The 25,360-nt window shown below is 38.6% G+C and overlaps 2 protein-coding genes across 2 annotated transcripts in view; both read right to left on the minus strand.

Moving 5' to 3' along the window:
• Nucleotides 1–25,360, minus strand: part of MYCBP2 (MYC binding protein 2) — a 1,055,480-nt gene that overhangs the window by 872,194 nt on the left and 157,926 nt on the right. The window lies entirely within an intron of this gene.
• EDNRB (endothelin receptor type B) overlaps nt 1–25,360 on the minus strand; it is a 922,930-nt gene that overhangs the window by 16,929 nt on the left and 880,641 nt on the right. Inside the window, exons 2-3 of the mRNA XM_050766470.1 lie at nt 7,453–7,539; nt 6,143–6,676 (exon numbers count right to left, since the gene is read on the minus strand). Of these exons, the coding sequence (XP_050622427.1) occupies nt 6,143–6,625 (483 nt within the window). The 5' untranslated portion in view covers nt 6,626–6,676; nt 7,453–7,539. The remainder of the gene's footprint in view (nt 1–6,142; nt 6,677–7,452; nt 7,540–25,360) is intronic.

The raw sequence follows: 25,360 nt of genomic DNA on the forward strand, positions 1-25,360 counted from the left end.
CCCTTTAAAGAACTTAATCATTTATTAGCATTTGGCATGTTTCTCTAAAAATAATCAACTATAGCATATTAGCTACACGGAGATATCCTTATATGGTTTTCTTTGTGAATTGAAGAACGTGGCTCCCTGGCCTGGAGACAGCAGGGTCTTGGCTACGTTATCCTTTTGTACAACTATGGAAATATTTCAATGTTGAAAGACTCATTTTAGATGAGCAAAAGAGAAATGTAAATCTTTTGATAGATAAGCCTTACCATACTGAAAGAAAACCTTACCTTGACATTCATAGAGGCTTGGATTTATGGAGTGACCAAGTGGCAGATCAAAGGCAAACACAAGAAATATCATAGAGTTGAACCTAGGGAAACTTTCACTGCCCAAGGCCAAGTGCTTACTGACCATTTTGTCACAGAAATCTGTGACCAACATGTGAAACAGTGAACTGGGAATATGAAGTCTTGAGTTTCTAGTTTATTTGAATTCTGCTATCAACCTGTTATCTGACTATGACCAATACTTCAATACAGAAGGAATCAAGCTTTCTTTTTTTTTTTTTTTTTTCATTTGGACATTGTTAAAAATATGAGTGGAAAAAGCCCACTGCTCTTATGTTTTATGTGTAGCATCATTTGTCTGCAAGCATTTGTGTAGTATTGACAGTTGCAGCCACTATGCTAGATGGGTGTCAGGGTATTTGTTGTATTTGTTAACTGATTCCAGGTCATTCAAGCTAAAAGCCTGACTCTTCATTAACAAGTTTTAAAAGTTAATACTTTAAATGTGCTTAGTTGTTGCTCCTTAAAAATTATTTTGCTTTGCATAAATAAATCTCAAAGATATACAGTTTCCACGTTTGGTTCAGAATGCTTATGCGGTAAAATATCTGTAAATATTACTAAAATATTTCAGTGACTTGACTGGAAATGAGAACATTGTTATTAAATTGGGAGAAATTAGACTCCTCTCCCAATGACACCCTTACTTCTTGTGTTGCTATATATGCATACGCTTCAGTTTACTGATCGGAATATATGCATACACTTCAGTTTACTGATTGGAAAATTATAACTTCAAAAGTTGGTGGTGTTCCATCAACTTTTACTTTTAACTACAAAACTAGTTAATTATACATAAACTTGTTAAGTACCAGAAGTAGTCTAAGATAGGATAGTGCAAAAGGTAAATTTGTTCAGAAAGATAATCCTGAGTGTGTCACAAGCAGAAAATGTCTATTACCTGCCAAGGTCACTTCACTCGAAACTCATTTGTGGGTTCAGTGAAGCAATTCCGCATTTTGACATACCAGCATTTTAATGTTATATGTACCCACCCTTAACTAGTTAAACGTTAAAGATCAGCAGTTTTGCCTTCCAGAACTATGAATGCTGCCTCTTTGCCTCTAATAGTAGCCTACAGATCTTAACTGTAAAACCATCTAGAAGCACTCCACTGGGTCACCAGCCTAATTTTTAGCTCTCCATCACCACTGGGCACCTGATCACCTTTGGATCTTTACCGAACTCGTTAATGTGGATGTTGGTATTCGTCTTACCAGTTTGCACGCAGGTTTGTTTTTAAATGTAATATCTTTACACATAAAGGAAGCTATATTTGAGAGCTAACTTCATTAACTCAGTTATCCATGTAAATATAACACAAAGGGAGTTAATAAAATTCAGAAGTAAGTTAAGAACTCATTATTTGCTCAAGAATTTTTAACTTCTCCCTAACCTACAACCAAGTTTTGTTAAATATCATTCCCAAATCAACTAACCAACCAAACAACAACATACACACATTGATAGCATCCACAGGTACACCCGGCTGTCTCGCTTTTTACCCAGCTTTGATATCTATGCTTCTGCAACTTAGTAGTGGAGCACCAGGCTCTCATATGAACAATTCTAGATTACCCCATTTATTTTAGGATGTATAGGAAGGGCACCATAAGTAGCTTGTGAATAAGGAGAAATTCATCCTAACATCAAGCACTGGCTTTTGGTTCTGGTGAATATGTAGACGATGTAAATATTAAGCATGGTGGCCCATATACATATTACAGATAAACATTAATATGCATTTATATCCATATTGAGATATTATATAAAATAGGGATTGAAACCAAGAGTACAAGAATAACTTTCTAGCACAATATGGCAATATCTTTCAAAATTTTGACTTAATACACACATTTCCACTTACTAATTTTAGTTATAAAAATTTACCCTTTAGATGTAGTCACACATGTGTGCAAAGTCACATGTACAAACATGTTGTTTGTAGTTGTGTTTGTCACAACAAAAGCTGGAAAACAAAGGATACTCAAAACGCACATACACACACATACACACATTTTAAAAACATTTATCATTTGCTTGCTATGTGCCATGCCCTGTGCCAAGTGATAGTCATCTTTTTACTTATATATCTATATATTCTTATAAAACTTAACATTTTAATGTATGTACATGTATACATACATATATATTTAAATAAATATCTCCTTTGGATGCTTGAAGTTTTCATTGTTCATCTGGTTGGTGTTGTGTAACGTAGGCATAGCCCCAGTGTGTGCCTATGAGAAAGGTAAGCAAGGCTTATTATTTTCTGCATTTTTACATGAGTTTGAAGTGCTTCAGCAGCCTCAACTTGCTAAGTGTCCTCAGACATTTCCCTAGCCTTCAACACAGGATTTTCCCCATAACACAGGAGACCTGTGAGAGTGGTATGATTCTACTTAAAAGTTTCCAGGGACCCAGCTCCTTGAGGCAGTCCAGGCAGATCAGACATGCTTCCCAACGCTTTGCAGCTTTCACTGCAGCAACTCCAGATAAAGTCCCACCAGTTTCACAGCCTGAAGACTGTAGCTTCCAATAAGTTATGACATTTTGTGATTTGCCAACTTTACTGAACTCTGTATTTATTAAACTCTAGATTAACGGAATAGATTCACATTGACATTTCTTGGCCTCTGAGCCCTTAGTATGCCAACAGGAGGGTCGGAGAGTTTCATAAACCTGCTGAAGTTGTGTATATTGAATTCTCAAAGAGAATGATAAAACCCCACCAAGAAAAATTAGAAATCACTGGTTTCAATTCAAGCCTCTCATATTAGGATATATTAAATATAGCCTTCATAACTCATTTAAATTACTTTTTTCTGAATGATCATACCTGACTACTCTGAAATTCTAAATGCATTTTAAAAAAAACATGTTGCCACAATTATTTAGGAAAATAAATGGCTTTTAACTAGTTCTGGATTATATATTTTGGTAAATTAAGCCATTAGAATAACTTCCACTGATATTACGCACTACAGACCAGGTGAAGGGGGTTTCGAGAGACAGAAATCCTGACTCAAATTAATTTCTGAAAATGTTTACTAAGTATTCTACTGTGGGATAGCGTATTATTTGCCACATTTGCACCAAATGCTCTCAAATCAGATCCTAAACCAATACTCAAGGTTGGAGACGACAATGCAGTGCCTGATTATGCTTCATGCAGTGGGATGGGGTGGACCGCAGGGTCTTGGGTTGGATGGTCTGGGTTGAAGGCCCAGTTTCATCACTTTGTAGTCGTATGACATTAGGCAAGTTACTTCTTCACCTCTCTGACAAGTACTTTCCCTAGATCTAAAGCAGGAATGATAACGATACCTCCTCTACAGGGTTGTTGTAGTGATTTAATGAAATAAACCAAGTGCCTAGTGCATCATAACTGGTAGCCATTATTATGATATTGTGTCTCAAGCTAAACCTAAGGCCACGAGGTAGGATTCAATAAAGACGACCTTAGTAATGGGATGCAATGTGATGAATGTGTTTATGACCAATACAAGTTACTGGATGGACAGATTTGTAATGACTCATTAGCTTATTTCAGAAGTAAAAACACAGTCATGTTAAGACTGGATGGCTTCAGGGAAAAGGATGTAACTTCCTAGGGAAATCATAAGGGAGTTTGAAATGAAAAGGAAACTGTGTGACCTCTTGGGGAGTCAGAAATTCTCTGGTTTATCACAAATACTCATTTAACCAGACAGAGGAAAGAAGGTGGTTCTGGAAGAGCTGATTTCTATCTGTCCTGGAGGCAATACATCAAAATTAAAAAAATGTTCTCAATGCCACCCTCTATACAGCACTTCAGCTACTGTCTGATTTAGAAAGGTTTCTAACTGGGCTAGACATGTGGGGTTTCCTGACCCCACAAACAGAACTTTCATAAAGTCCTGTGCCAACCTAGCAAAACTAGATTGTAATCTCCCTTTGGGAAGAGATCTTGTTAGATTTATTTTAAATTTATCACAACACCTTGTACTGAAAAAATTCTCAATTCAGTTTTGATGAATTGAATTGAAATTCCTTTGCCAAATTAGAATGGGAAGATTTAGTTTGTGGGACATCTTAAGAAGTAAAAGAGTCGCTTCTGACCCTCATGGAGTTGTGACTGCATTTAGAGATTCCATTTCAGCTCATACAAGTACATCCTCACAGTTTATCAGAATTAATTGCCACACAGGATTTTAGGATTTCTTCAATTGATTCCCCCATTTCCGGGAGTGATTCCCTTTAGAGAAAACTATATCCTAATCCACTCTCACTGCTAAGCCTCAGAAATGTTTGGAATTCCCCTTAAAATATAGCTATTGGGTTAGGATTTTTAGAGATTCATGAAGGGAAATTTACAGGCATGCCTTATGGTAACTACTCCTGCCAGTAGGTCAAAGCATCCCCTACAACATTTCCCAACTTTACATTCCATTTTTTTACTCTTGTACTGAAGTACTGAAGTCAAGGCTAGCTATAGGCAAATCTGCAAAGTACAATTCCATTTCCTTACATTGTGATTGTGTTTTTATGTGCAACTTTCTATTGCTGCTGCTGCTGCTGCTGCTGGGAAAGTTTTAAATATTTTCATATGTCTTTGAAATTTTCCAACTGTTTTACTTAGGCTGCTTTTTTTTTTTCTTTTTAACACCATAAAACTTCAGTAGGTGGGCACTAGCAGCCTGATTGTGAAATTGAGGAAACTGAGGCCCAGAGGTGCCGGGATGTGTCTGGAGTTCCAAAGCAACCTGGAGCAACCTGGCTCTTTGTGTGTTTCTGCTGACGCCCATGGTAATCACACAATAATGTTAACTACTGAAACCCTTACAGATTTTGAGTGCTCCTTGGTCTTGTCCATGAAATAACTGATGGGGTGCTGTCATATGGCTTGCACTTTGGAACCTGACAGATTTGGGTCTGATCCCCAGTTCCACCTCTCACTCATTTACTTTGAGCATCCTACCAGTCAGCTGTAAACTAAATGTAATATCTACTTGTGGGCTGCTGGAAGGAATAACAGAAGTAACACATCTCACCCAGTCCTTGGTCCACTGTAGATATCTAATGCAGAGTAGCTACAGTCCCTCACAGCAGGTGAACTGTGTTTTTCCTACTCACCAGTCTGGATCTCTTTCTTCCAGGCCATTTATTTCCTAAAAACCTACTTTGTATCTGCTACTTTCAAAGTCTTCCAAGACAGTGCTTCCCAAAGTTAGTGGGCATATGAATCACCTGAAGATCTTAAGATGCAGATTCTAACTTAGTAAGTCTGGGCTAGCCTTGCATTCCTAACAAACTCTCAGGTAATGTTAATGCTCACTGTCCATGGACCACACACTTTTGACTAGAGGATGTACCCCATTAGGTGCACTTAAGGACTAGATCCTTCAGAACTAGTGGTTCTCAAACTTTACAGTTCATCATAATTACATAAAGGGCTTGTTAAAATACAAATTACTGTGCTCCACTCCAGAGTTTCTGATTCAGTAGGTCTGGGGTGAGGCCAGAAAAATCTTCATGTGTACCAAGTTCCCAAAGTGATACTAACGTTGCTAGACTGGGGACTACACTTGTCCTAAGCTTCGCAGAGGGCTACTGGAGACCTGAATGGAATTTTATCCCAATGGTTACCGACTTTTATGAGTGGACATAACCAAATGGAATTTGGTTCCAAAGATCACTGACTTTTAGGAGGGGCTGAGCCTTAAGAGAGAGCTAAAGGGAAGCTCCTTCTACAAGCTTTCTCATCACCCTTCTCCAGCCAGGCCCCCTTCCTCAAGCCCACCATGATTTCAGCAGGCGCCCTTTACCTTGTAGACATTGATAGGGATGTCAATGACGATGTGCAGCAGGTCTCCCAGAGCCAAGCTGGCGATCAAGATATTGGGACCGTTTCGCATGCACTTGTTCTTGTAGATAATTCTCAGAAGTGTGGAGTTCCCGATGATCCCTAGCACGAACACAAGGCAGGACACAACCGTGTTGATGTATTTGAAAGTCTCCTTGATCTCGATGGGTCCTTGGCACGGGGGAGGGGAGATGGTGCGTGGCGGAGATCCCCCCGTCCTCTCTCCTTTAGGCACCTCAGCAGGTGCCACCGACCTCGCCAGACTGGCGTTGGAACCCTTGGGCCATAAGGTCTTAGTGGGTGGCGTCATTATCTCTGCGGTTTGCAAAAGCGGAGTGGCCCTGGCAGGCGGGAAGCCTCTATCCTCTCCCCAGATCCGCGACAGGCCGCAGGCAAGAACCAGCGCAACCAGGGCGCGTCCGCACAGACTTGGCGGCGGCTGCATGCTGCTGCCTGCTCCAGTGGGTGTCCGGTGGCCGCTCCGCAGTTTCAGAGCCTGGAGACAAGCAGGGAAAGGAAGACAGGACACTTGGGTCAGTAGCTGGAGCCACGTCTCTGCAAACCCTAGTACCGCCCGCAGCCTCTCCGCCAGTATACACGCGCAAAAGTAATTCAAGTTTGCGCGCCGCGCCAGTGGGGAACTTGGCCCTCGTGACTCGCCAGCGCTGGTCGAAACTCCTTCCCAATGCCCTCTCCGCTGTTTTTCTTCCCCCGCGTGGCCAGGAGGGGGTAAATAATATGCAGCGGGGCGGGGCGTTCTGGAAGGGGTGTGCCGGGGGGAGTGATGGGGATCCAAGGCAAAGCTCCGAACTCTTTCATGTGCCGGGAGGAATATATACACGTCTTAGTTAAGCGTGCGTGGGAACCGCGGAATTAAGGCACCTAGAGGCCAAGGGCTTGTATCAACCTCTGCATTTTGCCCCGCAGGGGAACCTCTGTACCCAGCGATTGAACTCGAAAGACTCTTCCCGGCGGATGAAAGCCGCTACTCCCTGCTGGCTGAGCTACAGCTCCCCCAGCGCGCCCAGGAGTGCGCCGGAGATTCGGAAACTCTCAGAGACTTCTCAAGTCAGCAGGAACTTGGAAACCGCTGTTCCCTCCAAGTGGCTTCAAACACTCATGCTCCCTCCTTTACCCATCCTTATTTTAATTTGCCCTCTCTATAGGCTTTATTTTTATTTTTTTAATACCCCAAACTAGTAAGCCAAACCGAAGCCCCAGGATAAGGTTCAATCAATGATTTTTAATTCAACACCAAGCCCGAATGTTTACCTCTCGGATCTGACAAACCAGATGCAGAGCGAAGAACGGAGACCACCTTCCCGGGACGCGGAACCCAGCTGGGTTCCAGCCTGCTCTGGGAGAGGAGCACGCCTCCCTTGAGCTGCAGGCGGGTCTGGCTCTGACGAAACGCTGAGAGAATGCCAGACAGTGTAGCCTCTGGGGTCTCTGCTGCCATCAGAGACAAGTACTTTTATTCATTCATCCCTTCCCCATCAATCACCGCCAGATTCCTCCCGCGCCTTCCGACCCCGCTGCAACCTTTCCCCTTGGGCGATGCCTGGACAGCATCAGTAGTAGCTGCCCGAGGGAGGGGGCAGTTCTCGTCCAGGTACAGGTCCCAAAAGGCTGTTTATTTGTTAGAGTTCTACGCTTTTCAAATGAACCCAAATCAAGGGCAAGTCATCACGCACCATGTGACACCCGGCAGCTCCAGACTAGAACAAGGCTCTGCACTGAACGTGATAATTGAACTTTTAATGCCAAGTGTGACTTTTCTTTCAGGTAAATGTTCCGCCGCTGTGATATTTAAGGTTAGTTTGTGGGCGCTGCTCTTTGCTCTGCTTCATTTTGCTCTGAAGTTTCATTTCAAGCCCACATTAACCCCAACACGGAATACCTCGATCTTTTCTTCCCCGGCCCTCTCACTGCCCTAAGAGAGGACTACAAGTACTCCTCATTTTCCCTAGTACAGCTCTTCTCCTCTCTTCCTGCCACAGTGTCAGTGTTAGGTAATCTCAGGGATTTTTATACTGTACCTATGACAGACTTGATGCTTATCGGAGACATGAAAATAATCAGAAAGCTGCCATGCAAATTCAACATGATATTTATTTACCAGACAGAGCAATACAATAAGGTCTTTCTATCCATTCTTGAGCTCCATGTTTACAGCAGAGAGGAAAATAACAGCGGCTGGTAGTTTTGTCCAGAGAGTGTATAAAAGAGGTCAGAAAGTCAGGCTTGGAGATGCGCTGGAGAGTACTGTGCCGTCCTCCAAGCAGCAAAATCCCTACTGGATCTGTGAAACTTCAAACCCAGAAGCACCCGTTCCATAGAGGAGTTTTGCCCAGAGACAGGAGGCTCATTTTTTGCTTCATGTTAGTTAATGGCATAGATGGGACAAGAACTTTGGATTTTTGGCTCTTAGGCAATGCTTTCTGGGACTGTGGAAGTAGAAAATCAATTTCTATTTAAAAAGGTGAACTTTAAGTGTGAAATACGATTAGGAACATGGTTACAGAGTAATGCTAAAGGAATGAAAAATATGGTCTAGGGTTGTGAGTGCTAATTCCAAATCTGGCTATTTTGAATTGCAGTCCTTATCCTCCCTGTCTCCTAAGAAGGAGGCCAACATTCAATTGCTGAGCCAAATAACAATATACAATGTTGTCTGAATAAGGAATTATATGGAAGCTTTGGAATATGAATATTTTGCTTAGCTGACTCCACCCAGTGTTGGATCTGCCCTTCCTATACAAGCTTTCTTGGGTTCATGCCTACAGCTCCTGTGGCGTGACTTTTCTCGCTCCCCAGTGGCCCTCTCATCGTCTCCATCTCCATTCGTATTTCCTCCACTGAGTCCTGGAAGTCTGCGCTAATCCTCACTGAGGTCTATCTCTTTTCTTTTCTCATAGCACTTTTGGACTGTTAACCACAACTTAGCACTTGGTCACATAAGAGACGTCTGTGGGTCACTATTGATTTCATGTGACTTACTTTCTTTTTCAGGACAGGGACTTGGATGAGTTATATGTTCCTTCTGCACCATCCCACTACCTGCCACAAAATGAGCTTAAGAAATAGTTTTTATAAGTTGATAATGATATTTTGAAGTATTTAATTATACTTTATTAACTGGTCATTGGGTTCAAGAACAAGGCCAAACAATTTTAAGGTAAATATACACATTCCTCATTTGGAATTTAAAACACAGTATCAGCTGCTCCTTACAGGGTCTACCACCTGCATGAGGCACCTTTTCACAGTACCTTATTGTAGTGAAACTGAGTCTCAGTAATTCACTTCAGGTCATGTGGCTAGTTAGCTGAGGGACCAGGATTTGGAACTAGGCATGTCCATCTGGTTACACAGACTATACTTTTTATTATTGTAATTGCAGAAAGCCTAAACAGATATTTTTTTCTTATTTTTGGGAGACAGTGTTCTAGACATCAGTAATATGCAATTGAAGTTTAACCTTAAATATTTCACCTTAAAATGTAAAGACAGCCATGTGAAATGTGAAGAATTGTTCATTGATTTTCATGAATGACTGGGTGTCAGTTTCCCCTTTTGTAAAATGGAAGAAAAGGATTAAAGTTACTTCTTGCTTCAATAAATCAGTCCCACTGACAAACTGCCTCTGCAGGAGTGTCTTAAAGTGCAGAAGAGTGGAAACAGATTCTAGGCCAATTTTTTTTGTTGTTACTTTCATTACTCATGCCTTGAGCAGTACTGCTATGGATATAGTTTTTTTCATCTTAATACTTAAAATCTGTTATTGATAAATTTTATTTATAAATTCACTAGTAGCTAAGTACTATATAAATTTCATTTCTATAGATGAGCAAAAAATTGTGTCAAATTTTAAGAATTCCTACCAGCAAACTTGTGAACTAATTTTGCATTTATGAGAGTTTTTTTTTTCCTGGTAAATGTGGAGTCTTTTACAAAGTTGCTTTTTTTAAACGTTTATGAAGTATCTAGAAAATCTATCAAAATTCCAGATTGGCTAAGATCACTTCTTAAAGTTAGAAAGTTGATGATAGGCAATGTCCCAGTATCTCCTTTAAATGCTTTATCTAGAAGTTCCTGAAGACAGGATTTAATGCAATTCAGAATTCATTTCTCAAAGAGGTTTGCCATGGGGAACATTCCCCAAATATACCTTTTCCCCTGGTGATTAAACAAAGAAAAGCCCTGTTAGCCACACAAAAAAAGTTAGTACTTTCATGTAATCCTCTTGATACGAATGTGCCCTTCAAAACGTACCTTGAACTCTCTAAATCATGAATGCTGAGAGACAAGATGTGTGAAAAACACAGAAAGAGTTGGTTCAATTGGTTCTCCACATATTCCTCTGGGACCAGATTCAATGATCAAACAGTGGTTGAAGTAAGAGAATAAAAAAGTTTTAACATGACTGCAAAAATCAATAGCAAACAGCACAAGAATTTCTATTTCTTGAATTTTATTTTCTATTAAGTGACTGTAGCTATCTGGATCCATGATTAAGATTTTTTTTTTAATTAAGTATATTGTATGTATAGTTAAATGGACAGGGCTTGACTGCAGCTTGAGGAACTTTGCCAAATGTTTGCAACCCTGTGACCCATACCTAAGGGGCTCTTTGAAAATTCATTTATCCTTTAAAAGTGGCAAAATTTGAATATTTTAGATTTGGATACTATTCTTGATAAAACTCTCATTAAGACACTATTTCTGCTTTATCAACTTATCTGATACATCTTATCAGCTTCTATAACTAAAATGTCACTCATAAATTAGAGGTGTGATTAAATGACAGAATCTGAGATTTGAAACGTTATCAATGATTGCCTGATGGTGCCAAATTACACTTCATTCCCTGATGTAATTAAAATTTGATAGGTTTAATGTAACTAGAAATAAGACTTCATTAATTCTTTTCTGCTTATAGAAAATATGAGAAACTGACAGGATACACTCTTTCTTTCTGAGAAAAACAACATAATTCAGCTATTTTAGGCTATGGTCTACTTTAATTAAAAGACAATAATTTTCTCTCCTGCTTATAACTTAAGTAATTTTTATATTCCTTTCTTTGACGTATTTTTTTTCCGCCAATCTCAGTAAAACAAAAAATGAGTGTAACCTGGTCTACAAACTCCTTAAAACTGTTCACAGAACTTTTGTAGCAGCTTTGAAAAGATACTAGAAATTCCAGTCTAAGAAGGTAGTCTGACCTGTGCCTTCTTGGTTTGTCAGTGCACACTGTATTTATTAAATTATTCTTAGGCCACTCAGTAATGGAGAAAACACTATCATTACTGTGTGTCAGCACAGTCTTATCATGTGTAAGGCACCCTTTGGGGAGTTATTTCATATGGAATATAATTTATAATGAGCTCATGTATTTTCTGTGACTCTGTTTTCTTTAATTTTTACCTTTCCTTGTTTCCATTCTTTTGATACCTGAATGAAGTGTCCAAAGAGATGTGAAATAGTCAAAATAGGTTAGAAAGCAAAAAGAAAGAGAAACTTGGATCTTTACCTATTTACTGGTAAATAAAATAAAAGAGAGATACTTTTTTTTTTTTTAAGAAAGAAAAAGTTATTTGTAGTACAGAATAGAATGTGCTAGGAGAGGCCAAAAAGGAGAATTCCCACCCCACAGCAGGCTTTTTTAAATCCTTCTTTTGCTTTTAACAACTGTACTTAATCGATGAGATATTTTAAATTCAATTTCTGCTAATTATTAAACTCTGGTAATGGAAACACCTTTTAATCAAAATCTGTCAAAATCTGTAAAAAGTTTCTGATTATGCTTTGAGATTTAATTGTAGGGGAATAGGACTATTTGTATGAAAATGTAAAGGGAAGCAATGATTTTACTGTTTATTTACTATACGTTAGATGAACAATTTGACTTTCAGGCCAATCTAAAATAAACAGCTCAAAGTCCTGGCATACTTTTGTCAAAGTGAGGGATCATCTGGGGCTTTCAAAGCCATGCCAATTTCATAAGGCGATTTTTGCTTTTCTCTCCTAGTGACGCGTGCATAGGAAATTGCTTCTTCTCTTTTGGGCCCTGCTAGAGGGAACAATTACTGCTATCTGTGGAGACAGTGATTCTGAAATGGCTTTATCAGTTGTGAATTATCCGAATAAAATTACTCACAGAATCTCATGGGAAATGCACAGGAGACTTACTTCTTATAAGGGCAGCAGATAATGCAAAGCTGGCATTTGAGGGAGACATGGCCAAGGTAACAGGTGCCAAGTACCCTGCAGAGAGGTAGGCAGAATATAGAAATGGAAAATTCAAGAAGTGGCTAATTCCTTGAGTATCTTTTAATGTAGTAAAAAACATGTAATATAAAATTTAACATATTAACCATTTTAAGTGTGCAGTTCAATAGTGTTAAGTACATCTATATTGTTGTATAACAGATCTCTGTAACTTTTTCGTCTTGCAAATTTGAAATTTTCTATTAAAGAATGATATGGTTTGGCTCTGTGTCCCCACCCAAATCTCATCTTCCATAATTCCCATGTATTGTGGGAGAGACCCAGTGGGAGATGATTGAATTATGGGGGCAGATCTTTCCTGTGCTGTTCTCGTGATAGTGAATGGATCTCACAAGATCTGATGGTTTTAAAAACGGGAGTTGTCCTGCACAAGCTCCTTTTTTCTCTGCTGCCATCCACCTAAGATGTGACTTGCTCCTCCTTGCCTTCCACCATGATTGTGAGGCCTCCCCAGCTATGTGGAGCTGTAAGTTCAATAAACTTCTTTCTTTTGTAAATTGCCCTATCTCAGATATATCTTTATCAGCAGCCTGAAAACGGACTAGTACAAAGAACAGCTCCCCATTTCTTCCTCCACCCAATCCCTAGCAACCACCATTTTAATTTCTGTTTGTATGAATTTGACTACTTTAGAAACCTCATACAAATGAAGTCATACTGTACTTGACTTTTTGGGACTGACTTGTTTTATTTAGCTTAATGTCCTCAAGGTTTATCAATGGTGTAGCATATGACAGGCTAAATTATATTTTTTTAAGGCTAAATAATATCCCACTGTTTATATATGCCACATTTATTTGTGCATTCATCCATGCATGTTTGGGCTGTTTCCACCTATTGGTTGCTGTGAATGGTGCTGCCATGATCATGAGTCTGCAAATACCTCTTCAAGAGCCTGCTTTTAATTCTTTTCTCTGTAGATCCAGAAGTGGGATTGCTGAATCATATGGAAGTTCTATATTTTAATTTTTTGAGGAACAACCATACTAGTTTTTGTAGCAGTTGCACCATTTAACAATTACATTGTTTATATTTTAAAGTCTACAAGTGTAGAAAAAAGCCTACTTCTCCCCAAAACTAGACTGATAAATCCCCACAGACAGCGAAAGTGGCCATAAAATGACAGACTTATTTTTCTAAACTTCGTAATTCTCTGAGAACTTGGCCTAATAATTTTTCATTATCTGTTAACTCTTTGATAAATTCAAGCAGATTAAAAAATATATATGTGTATGTATATATATGTGTATGTATGTATATATATGTATTAGTCCATTTTCACACTGCTGATAAAGACGTACCCAAGACTGGGAAGTAAACGAGGTTTAATTGGACTTACAGTTACATATGACTAGGGAAGCCTCAGAATCTAGGTGGGAGGAGAAAGGCACACACGGTGGTGGAAGAGAAAATGAGGAAGACGCAAAAGTGGAAACCTGTAATAAAACCATCAGATCTCATGAGACTTACTCACTACCACATGAACAGTATGGGGGAAACCACCCTCCCTCATGATTCAAATTATCTCCCACCAGGTCCTTCCCACAACATGTGGGAATTAATGGGAGTACAATTCAAGATGAAATTTGGGTGGGGACACAGGGCCAAACCATGTCATCCCACCCCTAGCCCCTCCAAATCTCATGTCCTCACATTTCAAAACCAGTCATGCCTTCCCAGCAGTCCCCCAAAGTCTTCACTCATTTCAGCGGTAACTCAAAAGTTTACACTCCAAAGTCTTATCCGAGACAAGACAAGTTCCTTCCACCTATGAGCTTGTAAAATCAAAATCAAGCTAGTTATTTCCCAGATACAATGGGGGTAAAGGCATTGGGTAAACACAGCCGTTCCAAATGGGGGAAATTGACCAAAACAAAGGGGCTTCCGGCCCCATGCAAGTCTGAAATCCAAAAGGGCAGTCAAATCTTAAAACTCCAAAATGATCTCTTTAGATGCCATATCTCGCATCTGGGTCATGCTGAGGCAAAAGGTGGGTTCCCATGGTCTTGGGCAGCTCCGCCCCTGTGGTTTTGCAGGGTACAGCCTCCCTCCTGGCTGCTTTCATGGGCTGGCTTTGAATGTCTGCGTCTTTTCCAGTCACACAGTGCAAGATTTTGGTAGATCTACCATTCTGGGGTCTGGAGGACGGTGGCCCTCTTCTGACTGCTCCACTAGGTGGTGCCCCAGTAGGGACTCTGTGTAGGGGCTCCGACCCCACATTTCCCTTCCACACTGCCCTAGCAGAGATTCTCCATGAGGGTCTTTCCCCTGCAGCAAACTTTTGCCTGGGCATCCGGGCATTTCCGCACATCTTCTGAAATCTAGGCAAAGATTCCCAAGCCTCAATTCCTTACTTCTGTGCACCTGCAGGCTCAATACCACATGGAAGGTGCCAAGGCTTGGGAACTCCACCTTCTGAAGCCACAGCCTGAGCTGCATGTTGGCCCCTTTCAGCCACGCCTGGAGCAGCTGGGACACAGGGCACGAAGTCCCTAGGCTGCACACAGCATGGGGACCCTGGGCCTGGCCCACAAAACCACTTTTTCTTCTTGGGCCTCTGAGCCTGTGATGGGAGGGGTTGCTGTGAAGGTCTCTGACATGGCCTAGAAACATTTTCCCCATGGTCGTAGGGATTAACGCTAGGCTCCTTGCTACTGATGTCAATTTCTGTAGCTGGTTTCAATGTATCCTCAACAAATGGAGGAGAAAGAAAATGGGTTTTTCTTTTCTACTGCATTGTCAGGCTGCAAATTTTCTAAACTTTTATGCTCTGTTTCACTTTTAAAACGGAATGCTTTTAACAGCACCCAAGTCACCTTTTGAATGCTTTGTTGCTTAGAAATTTTATTCCACCAGATACCCTAAATCACCTCTCTCAAGTTCAAGTTCCACATATCTCTTGGGCAGGGCAAAATGCTGCCAGTCTCTTTGCTAAAACATAACAAGAGTCACCTTTGCTCCACTTCCCAACAAGTTCCTCATCTCCATCTGAGACCACCTCAGCCTGGACCTTATTGTTCATATCACTATCAGCATTTTTGTCAAAGCCATTCAGCAAGTCTCTAGGAAGTTCCAAAGTTTCCCACATATTCCTGTCTTCTTCTGAGCCCTCTAAACTCTTCCACCTCTGCCTGTTATCCAGTTCCAAAGTCGCGTCACATTTTTGGGTATTTTTTTCATCAATGCCCCACTCTACTGTTACCAATTTACCATATTAGTCTGTTTTCATGCTGCTGACAAAGACATGCCGAGACTGGGAAGGAAAAGAGGTTTAATTGGATTTAAAGTTCTACATGGCTGGGGAAGCCTCAGCATCAGGGCGGGAGGTGAAAGACACTTCTTACGTGGTGGCAGCAAGAGAATATGAGGAATATGCAAAAGCAGAAACCTGTGATAAAACCATCGGATCTTGTGAGACTTACTACCATGAAAACAACATGGCGGAAACTGCCCCCCATGATTCAAATTATTTCCCACCAGGTATCTCCAACAACATGTGAGAATTACGGGAGTACGATTCAAGATGAGATTTGGGTGGGGATACAGAGCCCATATCAGTGTATAAGATAAATATATCTCTATCTTATCTTCTATGGAGAGGTTGTTGTTAATTACCTAGTTATCTACTTCTCATAGTAGAAGCCTTTAAGATTCAAGCATCACTGTGGGATCATTCAGCCCTCAGGTCCTAGATCTGGATGCTTGAGTAAGTTCAGAGAATCTAAAGTTGAAATAGATTGAAGGCTGGACTACTGAACTATATCCTGTCTTGTTCTAGGTTAACATAGTGACTGGGCTTGCTTGAAATTACATAAGAAGAGTACAAGTTGACCCATCTGGAGGTGTGAGGTTGAAGAAGTCTGTGTCTAGGAACTAGAACAAAGTTGGGTACTCATGACAAATTTAAGACAAATTTCCACTTTTTGACAATTTGCCAAGAAAGTAGACCTGATATTTAGATAATTTGACGGTCAGGAACCTGATATTTGTATTTTTCCAATTCCAAGTTAGTTGAAAAAGTGAGTGAATGATTTTCATTACTGGGATGCTTTGTATGAAATTTGTCCAGAGCAAAAGCCGTAACATATTTAGACTGTCACAATTTCTGTTCTTCCAGTATCTTTATCCATTCATTAACCTAGATATTCACAAGGAATAATCCATAGCTTGTGAGAGTCAAATATTTGTAAGAAAAGCATTATTATTACTCAGGTATTGATAACGTTTGACTGTGTCCCCACCCAAATCTCACCACGAATTATAATTATAATAATTCCCATGTGCATGGGAGGGAATGATGGGAGGTAATTGAATCATGGGGATGGGTTTTTCCCATGCTGTTCTCGTGATAATGAGTAAGTCTCATGAGATCTGATGGTTTTATAAATGGGACTTCCCCTACACAGGCTCTCTTGTCTGTTGCCTGTACGAAGTGACTTTGCTCCTCCTTTGCCTTCTGCCATGATTGCGAGGCTTCCCTAGCCATGTGGATCTGTGAATCAATTAAACCTCTTTACTTTATAAATTACCCAGTCTTGCATATGTCTTTATTAGCAGTGTGAAAACAAACTAATACAGGTATATTTAATCATTTTTATGAAAGCAAATTAGACAAGTGATTAATCTTTCATAAAAATTTGGAGGCATAAGTAAGACATCACTTTTATTATATATATGAATGGGGGCTTACTATCATATTTTAATGTATTATCATCATATTTTGAAGCTGTACTATTAACCACTCACTCATATCAAGAAGCAAGTAACCTGATATTTGGTGATTTTGATTTTCCACTAAGAGATACACTTAGGAAATATTTCATTCCCTTTGTTTATCACAGGGTGGTTTCAGTATTGTTACCAAATATTTTGTACATATTTTTTTCATGATACTATTATTTTGGTGTACAATTAGCTAAAGAATATGATATTTTAAGGAGCTTCGTTTTCAAGACGAATGTCTTTCCTGAAAATGTTTACCACTGGAGGGATCAACAATGCGTTTGGCTTAAAATTAGCCCTAACACCACATTTAATTTATTTAATCTAAAATATATAAATGCCAATGAATTTGCCAGAAAAATACAACTGGTCTTTTTCCTTTGGAATTCCAGACATAACACAGCTTCTCTGAAGTCAAGAGAATATCAAGTCTGAGAACAATGCTATTATTACCTTTACTCTAGGGAAAAGCTGAATTTGCTGTAGGGATGAGAAGCAAAGACAAAATGCCATTGTCTTAGTGACATTTTCACCAAATCATTTAAGAAGAATTTCCAAAGTATTTCTCAAAATATGTCTAATGCTTAATTTGAAAATAACAAAAAACACCTTCCAGCCTCCCACTTTTAAATTAATTTTTATAGTGATTAAATTTACTTAAGTTCTAGGCCATTAACAAAATATGAAGTGGCATCCAAAGTAGGCATTTTTAGTTGAGAAACACAGTCCTATTTAAGCGTGCATCAGCTATAAATTTTAGGTACAGACGTTGACGAAGGTCAAAAGGTTAGTGATTCATTTCCTGTACTTGTCACTCTGCTGCTTGTTACAACAGATTTCTGGAAGTGACTGACAACAGAAATAATCATGCAAAGGTCTCAATTGTGTGACATGAGCAAATATATTTTAGGCCTCAAACCATGAATTGCTTTAAGAAATCCTCATAGCATACAAATAAGAGGCCCAAAATATACAGGACCTTATCTTCCCAAACAGTCACCTATAGGACATAGGGAGAAGAAGGAAAGGTAAGTATATAAGGTCTGGTTATGGTAGATGCACCTTTCCATCTATACATATGTGTGGATATTCTTTGATATTTTGCAATATTATGTTGGCATCAGCTTGATCTCATAATGTAACTTATGTCTTCCTTAGGTGACCTTTATTTTCCTAAGAGAACTATTAGTCCCCTTCTGTGACTAATAGTTACCATTAAGATCTGGGGACTAAGATCTGTCTATGTCAGAGCAATGAAATGTCAGTTCTCTTAGTTCTTCTGAGGGTTAGATGCTGGTTCAGGCCCTGAAGACCCATTTGTATAAGGTGGGTGACTATTCCACCATTTTCATGCTAACAGACTTCCACTTAAACGTCTGGTCAAGAAAGAGGAAAGAATCATGTCCTTTTGCAAGGAAAGGAGTCTGGGAAAGAGAAGAGCATGGACTTCATGAATGCTGACTCCTGGCCATTTACCTACCTGAGAAGCCTTATGCAAATCATTTTACCTCAGTATATCCTCTGGGTAAAAGGAAGAATAAGAATAGTGTCTCCATTGTGAGATTTAAATTCTATTATGTTTGCAAATCATTCAGTATAGTGTGTGGAATACAGTGACTATCTAGGAAATGTCAGAGATCATTTTTATTAATATATTCTGGTTTCTGGAATGTAAATAATAAGATGAGAACACCATCAGTTCTCATCTTGATAAAGTTTCTTAGCAAGGGTGGACGCTTCAAATGGAATTCTCGTAGTTTTGGATTGATTGAAAGCTAAGTTTATGCAATTATTGGCATTGGTGGTTATGTTGGATTGCCTTCTCTTGGTGATCAACTATATGAGGACCAGGAAAGGGGCAGGACTGACTGCCTCAGTTGTTGGTTTACTGGTCTGCAGAAACATGGTCCGGTCTTTATGACAATTCAACAATAAGCACTTGAAAATAAACCAAGAAAATTGAAAGCAGTAAAAAATAGTTTGGTAGACAGCAGATTCTGCATCACATACAGAGCTACATAGATTCAGATGACTTGTTTATTTCAACAAGTTCTTAAAATGTACTTACATACATGGAGTATGTTCCCAACAAGCTACTTTCAGAGAGGGTTATATAGATAAGTGGTCCATGATGGTATCAGTTTTAACTATTGCTTCAGAACACCTCTTCTTAAATTATATTTAATATTAATAAACATTTATAATATGGAACCAAATATTAGCATGTCTGATTTCTTAATTCTTTGGATGTTTGTTCTCAAGAAGACAATAGTGTTGTGGTTTCAGGTAGGAACTTCCACAACAGTAGACGTAAACGATGCAGCACGTTTGTGCAGACCTGAAACTGAAATCATGTCAGAAATGTTGAGTCTGTAACTGATTAACTTTTGAAAAGTACATACCACAAGCTATTTGTAAAACTCAGCATTTATTGATATATCTGCAATATGCCAAAATAGAACTTCTGGCAACTCTGAGATGTTCTCAGAAATAGAGTTTTGGCTAAATGCATGCAGTGCCTCAAGTTTGGTCTTTGAGGAGTTTAACATGCACAGCTGGGTCTTGTTATTTGTGCCAGTGGAATTTGTAGCACTATCTATTTTATGACACTTCCACACCTACTTTTACCTTATAAGGTAAAGATCCAAACTCTAAATGTGTATTATCCATAGGTCTATATTTAGCAGCAAAATAATGATTTTTGCAAACCAAAGAGAAACAGGAATTCAGTCTCCAGATGCTGTGTTTGAAAAGCAGCATCTAAATAGTTGCTGCCCAATGTCATGATCATGTTGTTTTCTAAGATAATTTCAGCCTGTTTTCCTAAAGCCATGGTGTAAGGCCAGATTTCTATTTTTTCAATAATACATCCAAAATAGTTACATGCGTAGTTGAGACTAAAATAAAAATAAAGACATTAATGGAAAGGCTCAGTTTTATTAGAGTTCTTATTTAAAGTCACACCCGTAAATCTGCCTTTCCTTGCACTGTTGAAAAATTTCGTAACTTTTCTATAAGAAGTTATGTATTTTTTTTCTAAAGTTTGAATAAACCTGCTTATAAATGACACTCTTGGAAACACTTTGGAAATAGTCTCCCAAAGACTGTTTTTGTATGATATGATCCAACCTTACTGGCTCTAGCTGATTGGTGGGGGAATTACCTGATCCAAGCTTTCCTCTCAAGGCCCTTCTCTGAGGTGGTTTTGTTTTTGCTTGTTTGTTTTCAAAGTAGATCAGAGAAACATTTTTTGTAGGAGATATCGGTGACCTCTAACAAATGCCAGGGCTTATCAGTGCACAATTAGAATAATGTAATCAACTAACCAAGAGAGGGAGAGAAGCACTCTTGCTGACTTTGAGTTCCTTCTTCCAGCCTTTTTTGAGGCTCAGCTATAGCCCTATTTTTCCTTAGCATTGAAATAGTGGTGTAGCTAAAAAACAAACAAACAAACAAAAAATGCCTCTTTTTATCAAATTACTTTCAGTAGGGCATTTTTCAATAGGCACAGCAGTGAAAATAGTTATGATTTGTACAAAAACCATGAATAAGAACTGCACTAACTAGCTACAGCTTTCGTTAGCAAGAGATAGTAGCTCACAAGTTAGTTTTTATACAACTATTTCCTGTAAGATTTAATTCTATTTCGTATAATACAAAGAAAAGACAAAGTAATATTTGAATCTGGTTTTACAACGTAGACTTAATTATGTTGGTCAATTATTAAAAAAAAAAAAAGTGAAGAAAGAGCCAGTTGAGACTAGGTTAGGAATAGACCCAAAAGTGAAGAAGAGAGAAATCCTATCTTTTAGACACTGGCTGCCTTGGAAGAGGAAGATGAAAGAGGGCACACATATGAGGGGGTGAAACCAGAATTGGGGACCAAAGATACTCAAAGTCTCTGGAGTAAAGTGGACATCAAAGACAGCTTTATGTCTTTTTCAATCTTTTCAGTGTCTCTCCCTGGATCAAATTTATCAGAACATATCTATGTAGGGACATGTTGAAAAGATATGAGAAATACCCATTTTTGTGGTTTATTTAACACGATTTATTATTTAAAACAATAATGGTAGAAATGGTTTCCATCTATTGAGTGAGATCTCAATGTTGTGTCAGTCCCTTAATTTATTTATGTCTACTTTATTAAAGTCTTACAAAATCCCTGTGAAATAGGTATTATTTCTATAGTGTTAAACATGGTAATAATACTGAGACTCAGAGAAGCCTGTACCTATGACTACAGCATGAGTAAGACAGACAGGTCTGGGACCTTAGACCAAGTCCATCTAACTCCAGTCTCACACTTGTAACCATATATTTTGGACATTGAAATTGCATGTGTATGTCCACTCAGCTTCTTTGCCTGCTTTTCCTCGACATACTTTTTGAAAAGGACTATAAATAGTCAAGACCAAAAATACTAAGTGAATCTGTTCAATAATGGGTGTTTGCCAAAGCTGTTTTTCTTTCAATCCCATTTTAAACAGAGCTCAACTTTAACGTTTTAATTACATACATTTCCAGTTCAATTCAAATCTCTCTAAGATTAAAACGAATGAATAAATCAGGAAGCAAAATGACTGTTGGAGAACGTCCATTTATAATAAATCTGTTATGACCAACTAAAGAACACATCACATTAAAAAAGCAAACTTTGCTATTTTGCCAAGCACTCAAATATGCAAATTTCCCTTGTGCTGTGTTATATATATTTAAGATATGTTGATGACATGGGCTATTTTGAAATCTCTGCAAATATCCTTTTTAGGAAATATTTGTTTCTGTAGCAATTCTAAGATACTAGCAACTCATATGCCCATTTCAAAACACCTGTGAATATCACATATAAGTTACACTTCAAAATTTAACTTGCGGTACTTTTATTCTGGTGAGCAGAGAAATAAGTTGGAATCCTAAATTTGGCACTTTAAACTTCTTTGATCTTTAGAAAATTCTCCAATTTGAGTTTCAGTGTTGTCATTTGTATATTTTCCAAAATAACACCTTCTTCATAAATTCATTGGGAGGATTAAATGAAGTCATGAATGAAAACTGCTTTGAACGTTGTAGGTGTTCATGATACCTATCTTAAAAATTGCTTGCAAATTAAATGAGATAATGATGCTAAAGGATTTGTACATTGTGTGCACTCAACAAAAATATCTGATTCTCTTTCTTAGGTTTTTTTTTTTATTATGGTAGCATGCTGGACTTAAAATTCTTATGTACAGGCTGGGCGTGGTGGCTCATGCCTGTAATCCCAGCACTTTGAGAGGCCGAGGTGGGCGAATCACGAGGTCAAGAAATCGAGACCATTTTGGTCAACAAGGTGAAACTCTGTCTCCACTAAAAATACAAAAATTAGCTGGGCGTTGTGGTGCATGCCTGTAGTCCCAGCTACTTGGGAGACTGAGGCAGGAGACTCGCTTGAACCTGGGAGGTGGAAGTTGCAGTGAGCCGAGATCGTACCACTGCACTCCAGCCTGGGAGTGAGACTCTGTCTCAACATAAATAAATAAATAAATAAATAAATAATTATGTACCGACCCATGTTTTTATAAAATTCATGCCATGTTCGTATTCACTATTACTACAGTTATTCATTTGTTAACTTATTCATACATTTGTGCAAGCAAATAATATTAATTAACCACTGCATTCCAGGTGCTATGCTAGGCACTGGGGGCTGAATGAACAAGGAGGGATCAGATATGAGCTTTGCTATAAGAGAGATTCATTGGAGGTGTGTGGTAAAGGTATGAAAAGGACAGAAGGAAGACATAAAAGAGGAAATGGTTAAATTTAACCTAGAGAAGAGTTAATTTTTTTTTTTTCCATAAAGAAGGAGATGATGGGGCTCAGCTGTAAAATATGAGTAGATGTTCTCCAGGTAAAAATGGAGATAGGGGATTTCAGAAAAATGGAATGCCTTGATAAAATTTTGAAATACATAAAACCCTGTCATCTTCCTGGAAAATTTAATCTCAGAATGGCTGGAATGGCAACTAGAAGATGGAGTTTTAGTACAAAAGTCTGGCAAAGTAGACGTGGAGAAACAGGAAGCTATAAGACACCAACTTAAGATGACTGTGGTTTACCTCTTAGGCATGAGAAGCATGTGAACTCAAACTGTGTGTTATGAAAAGATTAGTTCTTCAGAAAATCTCATTCAAAGCCAAGGAAAAGATGAATTGGATGTGTGTGTGTGTGTGTGTGTGTGTAGGTCATGATGCACGAAGAGCAGTTGGGTTAAAATTGCCACAGTCTATGAGTAAGATAAAGAGACTTTGGCTTGGAATATTTGAAGGGGAGATGGAAGGAGGTTAAGCATAAATTTATGATTCAGAATTCACAAGATGTGGTCTCTGTGTGTGAGCTGAAAGGGATGAGAACAGGATTCTAGATGCCATTCTGGCATGGATCCATGTTTTATACTATTGATTAAGACAGGAATCCCAGAAAGTTTTGGAAAACTATGATGATTTCAGTTTTGATCTAGTTTAATTTATGATGCCGGGAGATACCTAGGTGTGATAGCTGGTTGAAAATTGGAAATGTGAGCCTGAAGCTCATAATACAGTTCTTAGACACGGGTACATATTTGGGAGCTATCCACAATTAATTTGTACATGGAGTGAGTACAGAAACTATCCTGTAAAAAGACTGAGAAGGAAGAATCAAACAAAAAAGGGAAGAATCAGAGAAGCCAAGGGAGGGAAGAAATTCAAGAAGCAGTCCAGAGGTTCAGTATGATAAAAATTAAGAAAATCATTGAATTTTTTTTTTAACTACCAATAGACACTCATAATTATTTCCAAAAGTCTTACTAGAAGGGAAGAGATAGTATGGTTGGTTTGTCTATTCTCTGTTCGGAGGAAAATAAATGTAAATGACCAGAGTTCACAAGGAGCCACAGTTGTTTGTATTGCACCATCATCTACTCTTTAACTTATATAATGACCAGATTCTTCTAGTGATTTATCAAATAACTATCACTTTCATAAGTTCACAAGGTTCTTCTCTATTTGCTAGCCCGTTTTCCTCACAGCAGCTTCATATCTATTTTATAGATGAGGCAGTTTCTCTTAACGGGTTAAATGAGGGGACATAGGCCATTGGAAAGTTGGAACAGAACCATGGTTTAACATTTTTTCAAAAGGATGAAGAGTGGTGGTGATTGAAGTTTTCTAAGTTGGACAGTAGGATAGGGACAGTTGTTTTACATTTTGGAATCCGTTTGGCACACAATAAATACTCAATCAACATTTGTTGAACTAATGCTTAAATGAAGCAAAAGCCTTGTCAAGAATCCCAAGAGTTATATACAGCACCATTTTGAGTAAAGAGTTACAGGAAAAGTTTAGTATTTTGTTACCATTCATAAACATCAGTGAAGAGAGATGAAAGAATAGAAGGCTTTGTCAATATTATTAAGCAGTCTTATAAAATTTAAACATCATTAACCACTGCAACCAGCTATGCTGACCTGCACATGTTCTGCCTGTCACGTGCTTACCTCTGATGTCAATTCTTGTGCTTTGCCTAAACAAAAATAAAATCCCTACCACCTTTTTCAGGGAACCAGCTATTGAATCCTTGTGCCTTCCCTCTGCTGTCTCCCTTGCACTTGAGCACAATCCCTGAAATAAAAGCTTTGTTTGGAAAAAAAAAAATTAAACATCATTTCATAAAGTGCTTCCTTATTGTTTGGTATTATATTATGAACAGGAAAAAGCTTGAAAAATATTATCTTACATTTATAAAGTATTTACAAACAAGCCCTGTTTCTGGTGTTCTGTATTATCTCGTTTCATCCTTACAATAACGCTGAAAGATGGTTAGTTCCAGATGAAACATTTTAGAGGGAAAGAGGTAAAATATGTTGCCTAAGCCTGCACAGAAATGAAGCTGTGCAGAAGCGAAGCCAAGAAACCTAAATCCAGAGCCCACACATTAGCCACTAGATTATGCATATTTCTCAGATATGCCAAACAGACTTTTCGTAATATTTCTTCTTTTCTTAGATTGCATCACATTGCACCCAATTAATAAGGGAGACGATTTGAATCATTTATAACAACGTTTACACCAAATAAAGGCCAATTGGCATCATGCAAACAATAATTTATTCAACCTTAGAAATAACTATATTTACCCATAT

Source organism: Macaca thibetana, chromosome 17 (genome assembly GCF_024542745.1).
Source record: "Macaca thibetana thibetana isolate TM-01 chromosome 17, ASM2454274v1, whole genome shotgun sequence".
Taxonomy (NCBI): domain Eukaryota; kingdom Metazoa; phylum Chordata; class Mammalia; order Primates; family Cercopithecidae; genus Macaca; species Macaca thibetana.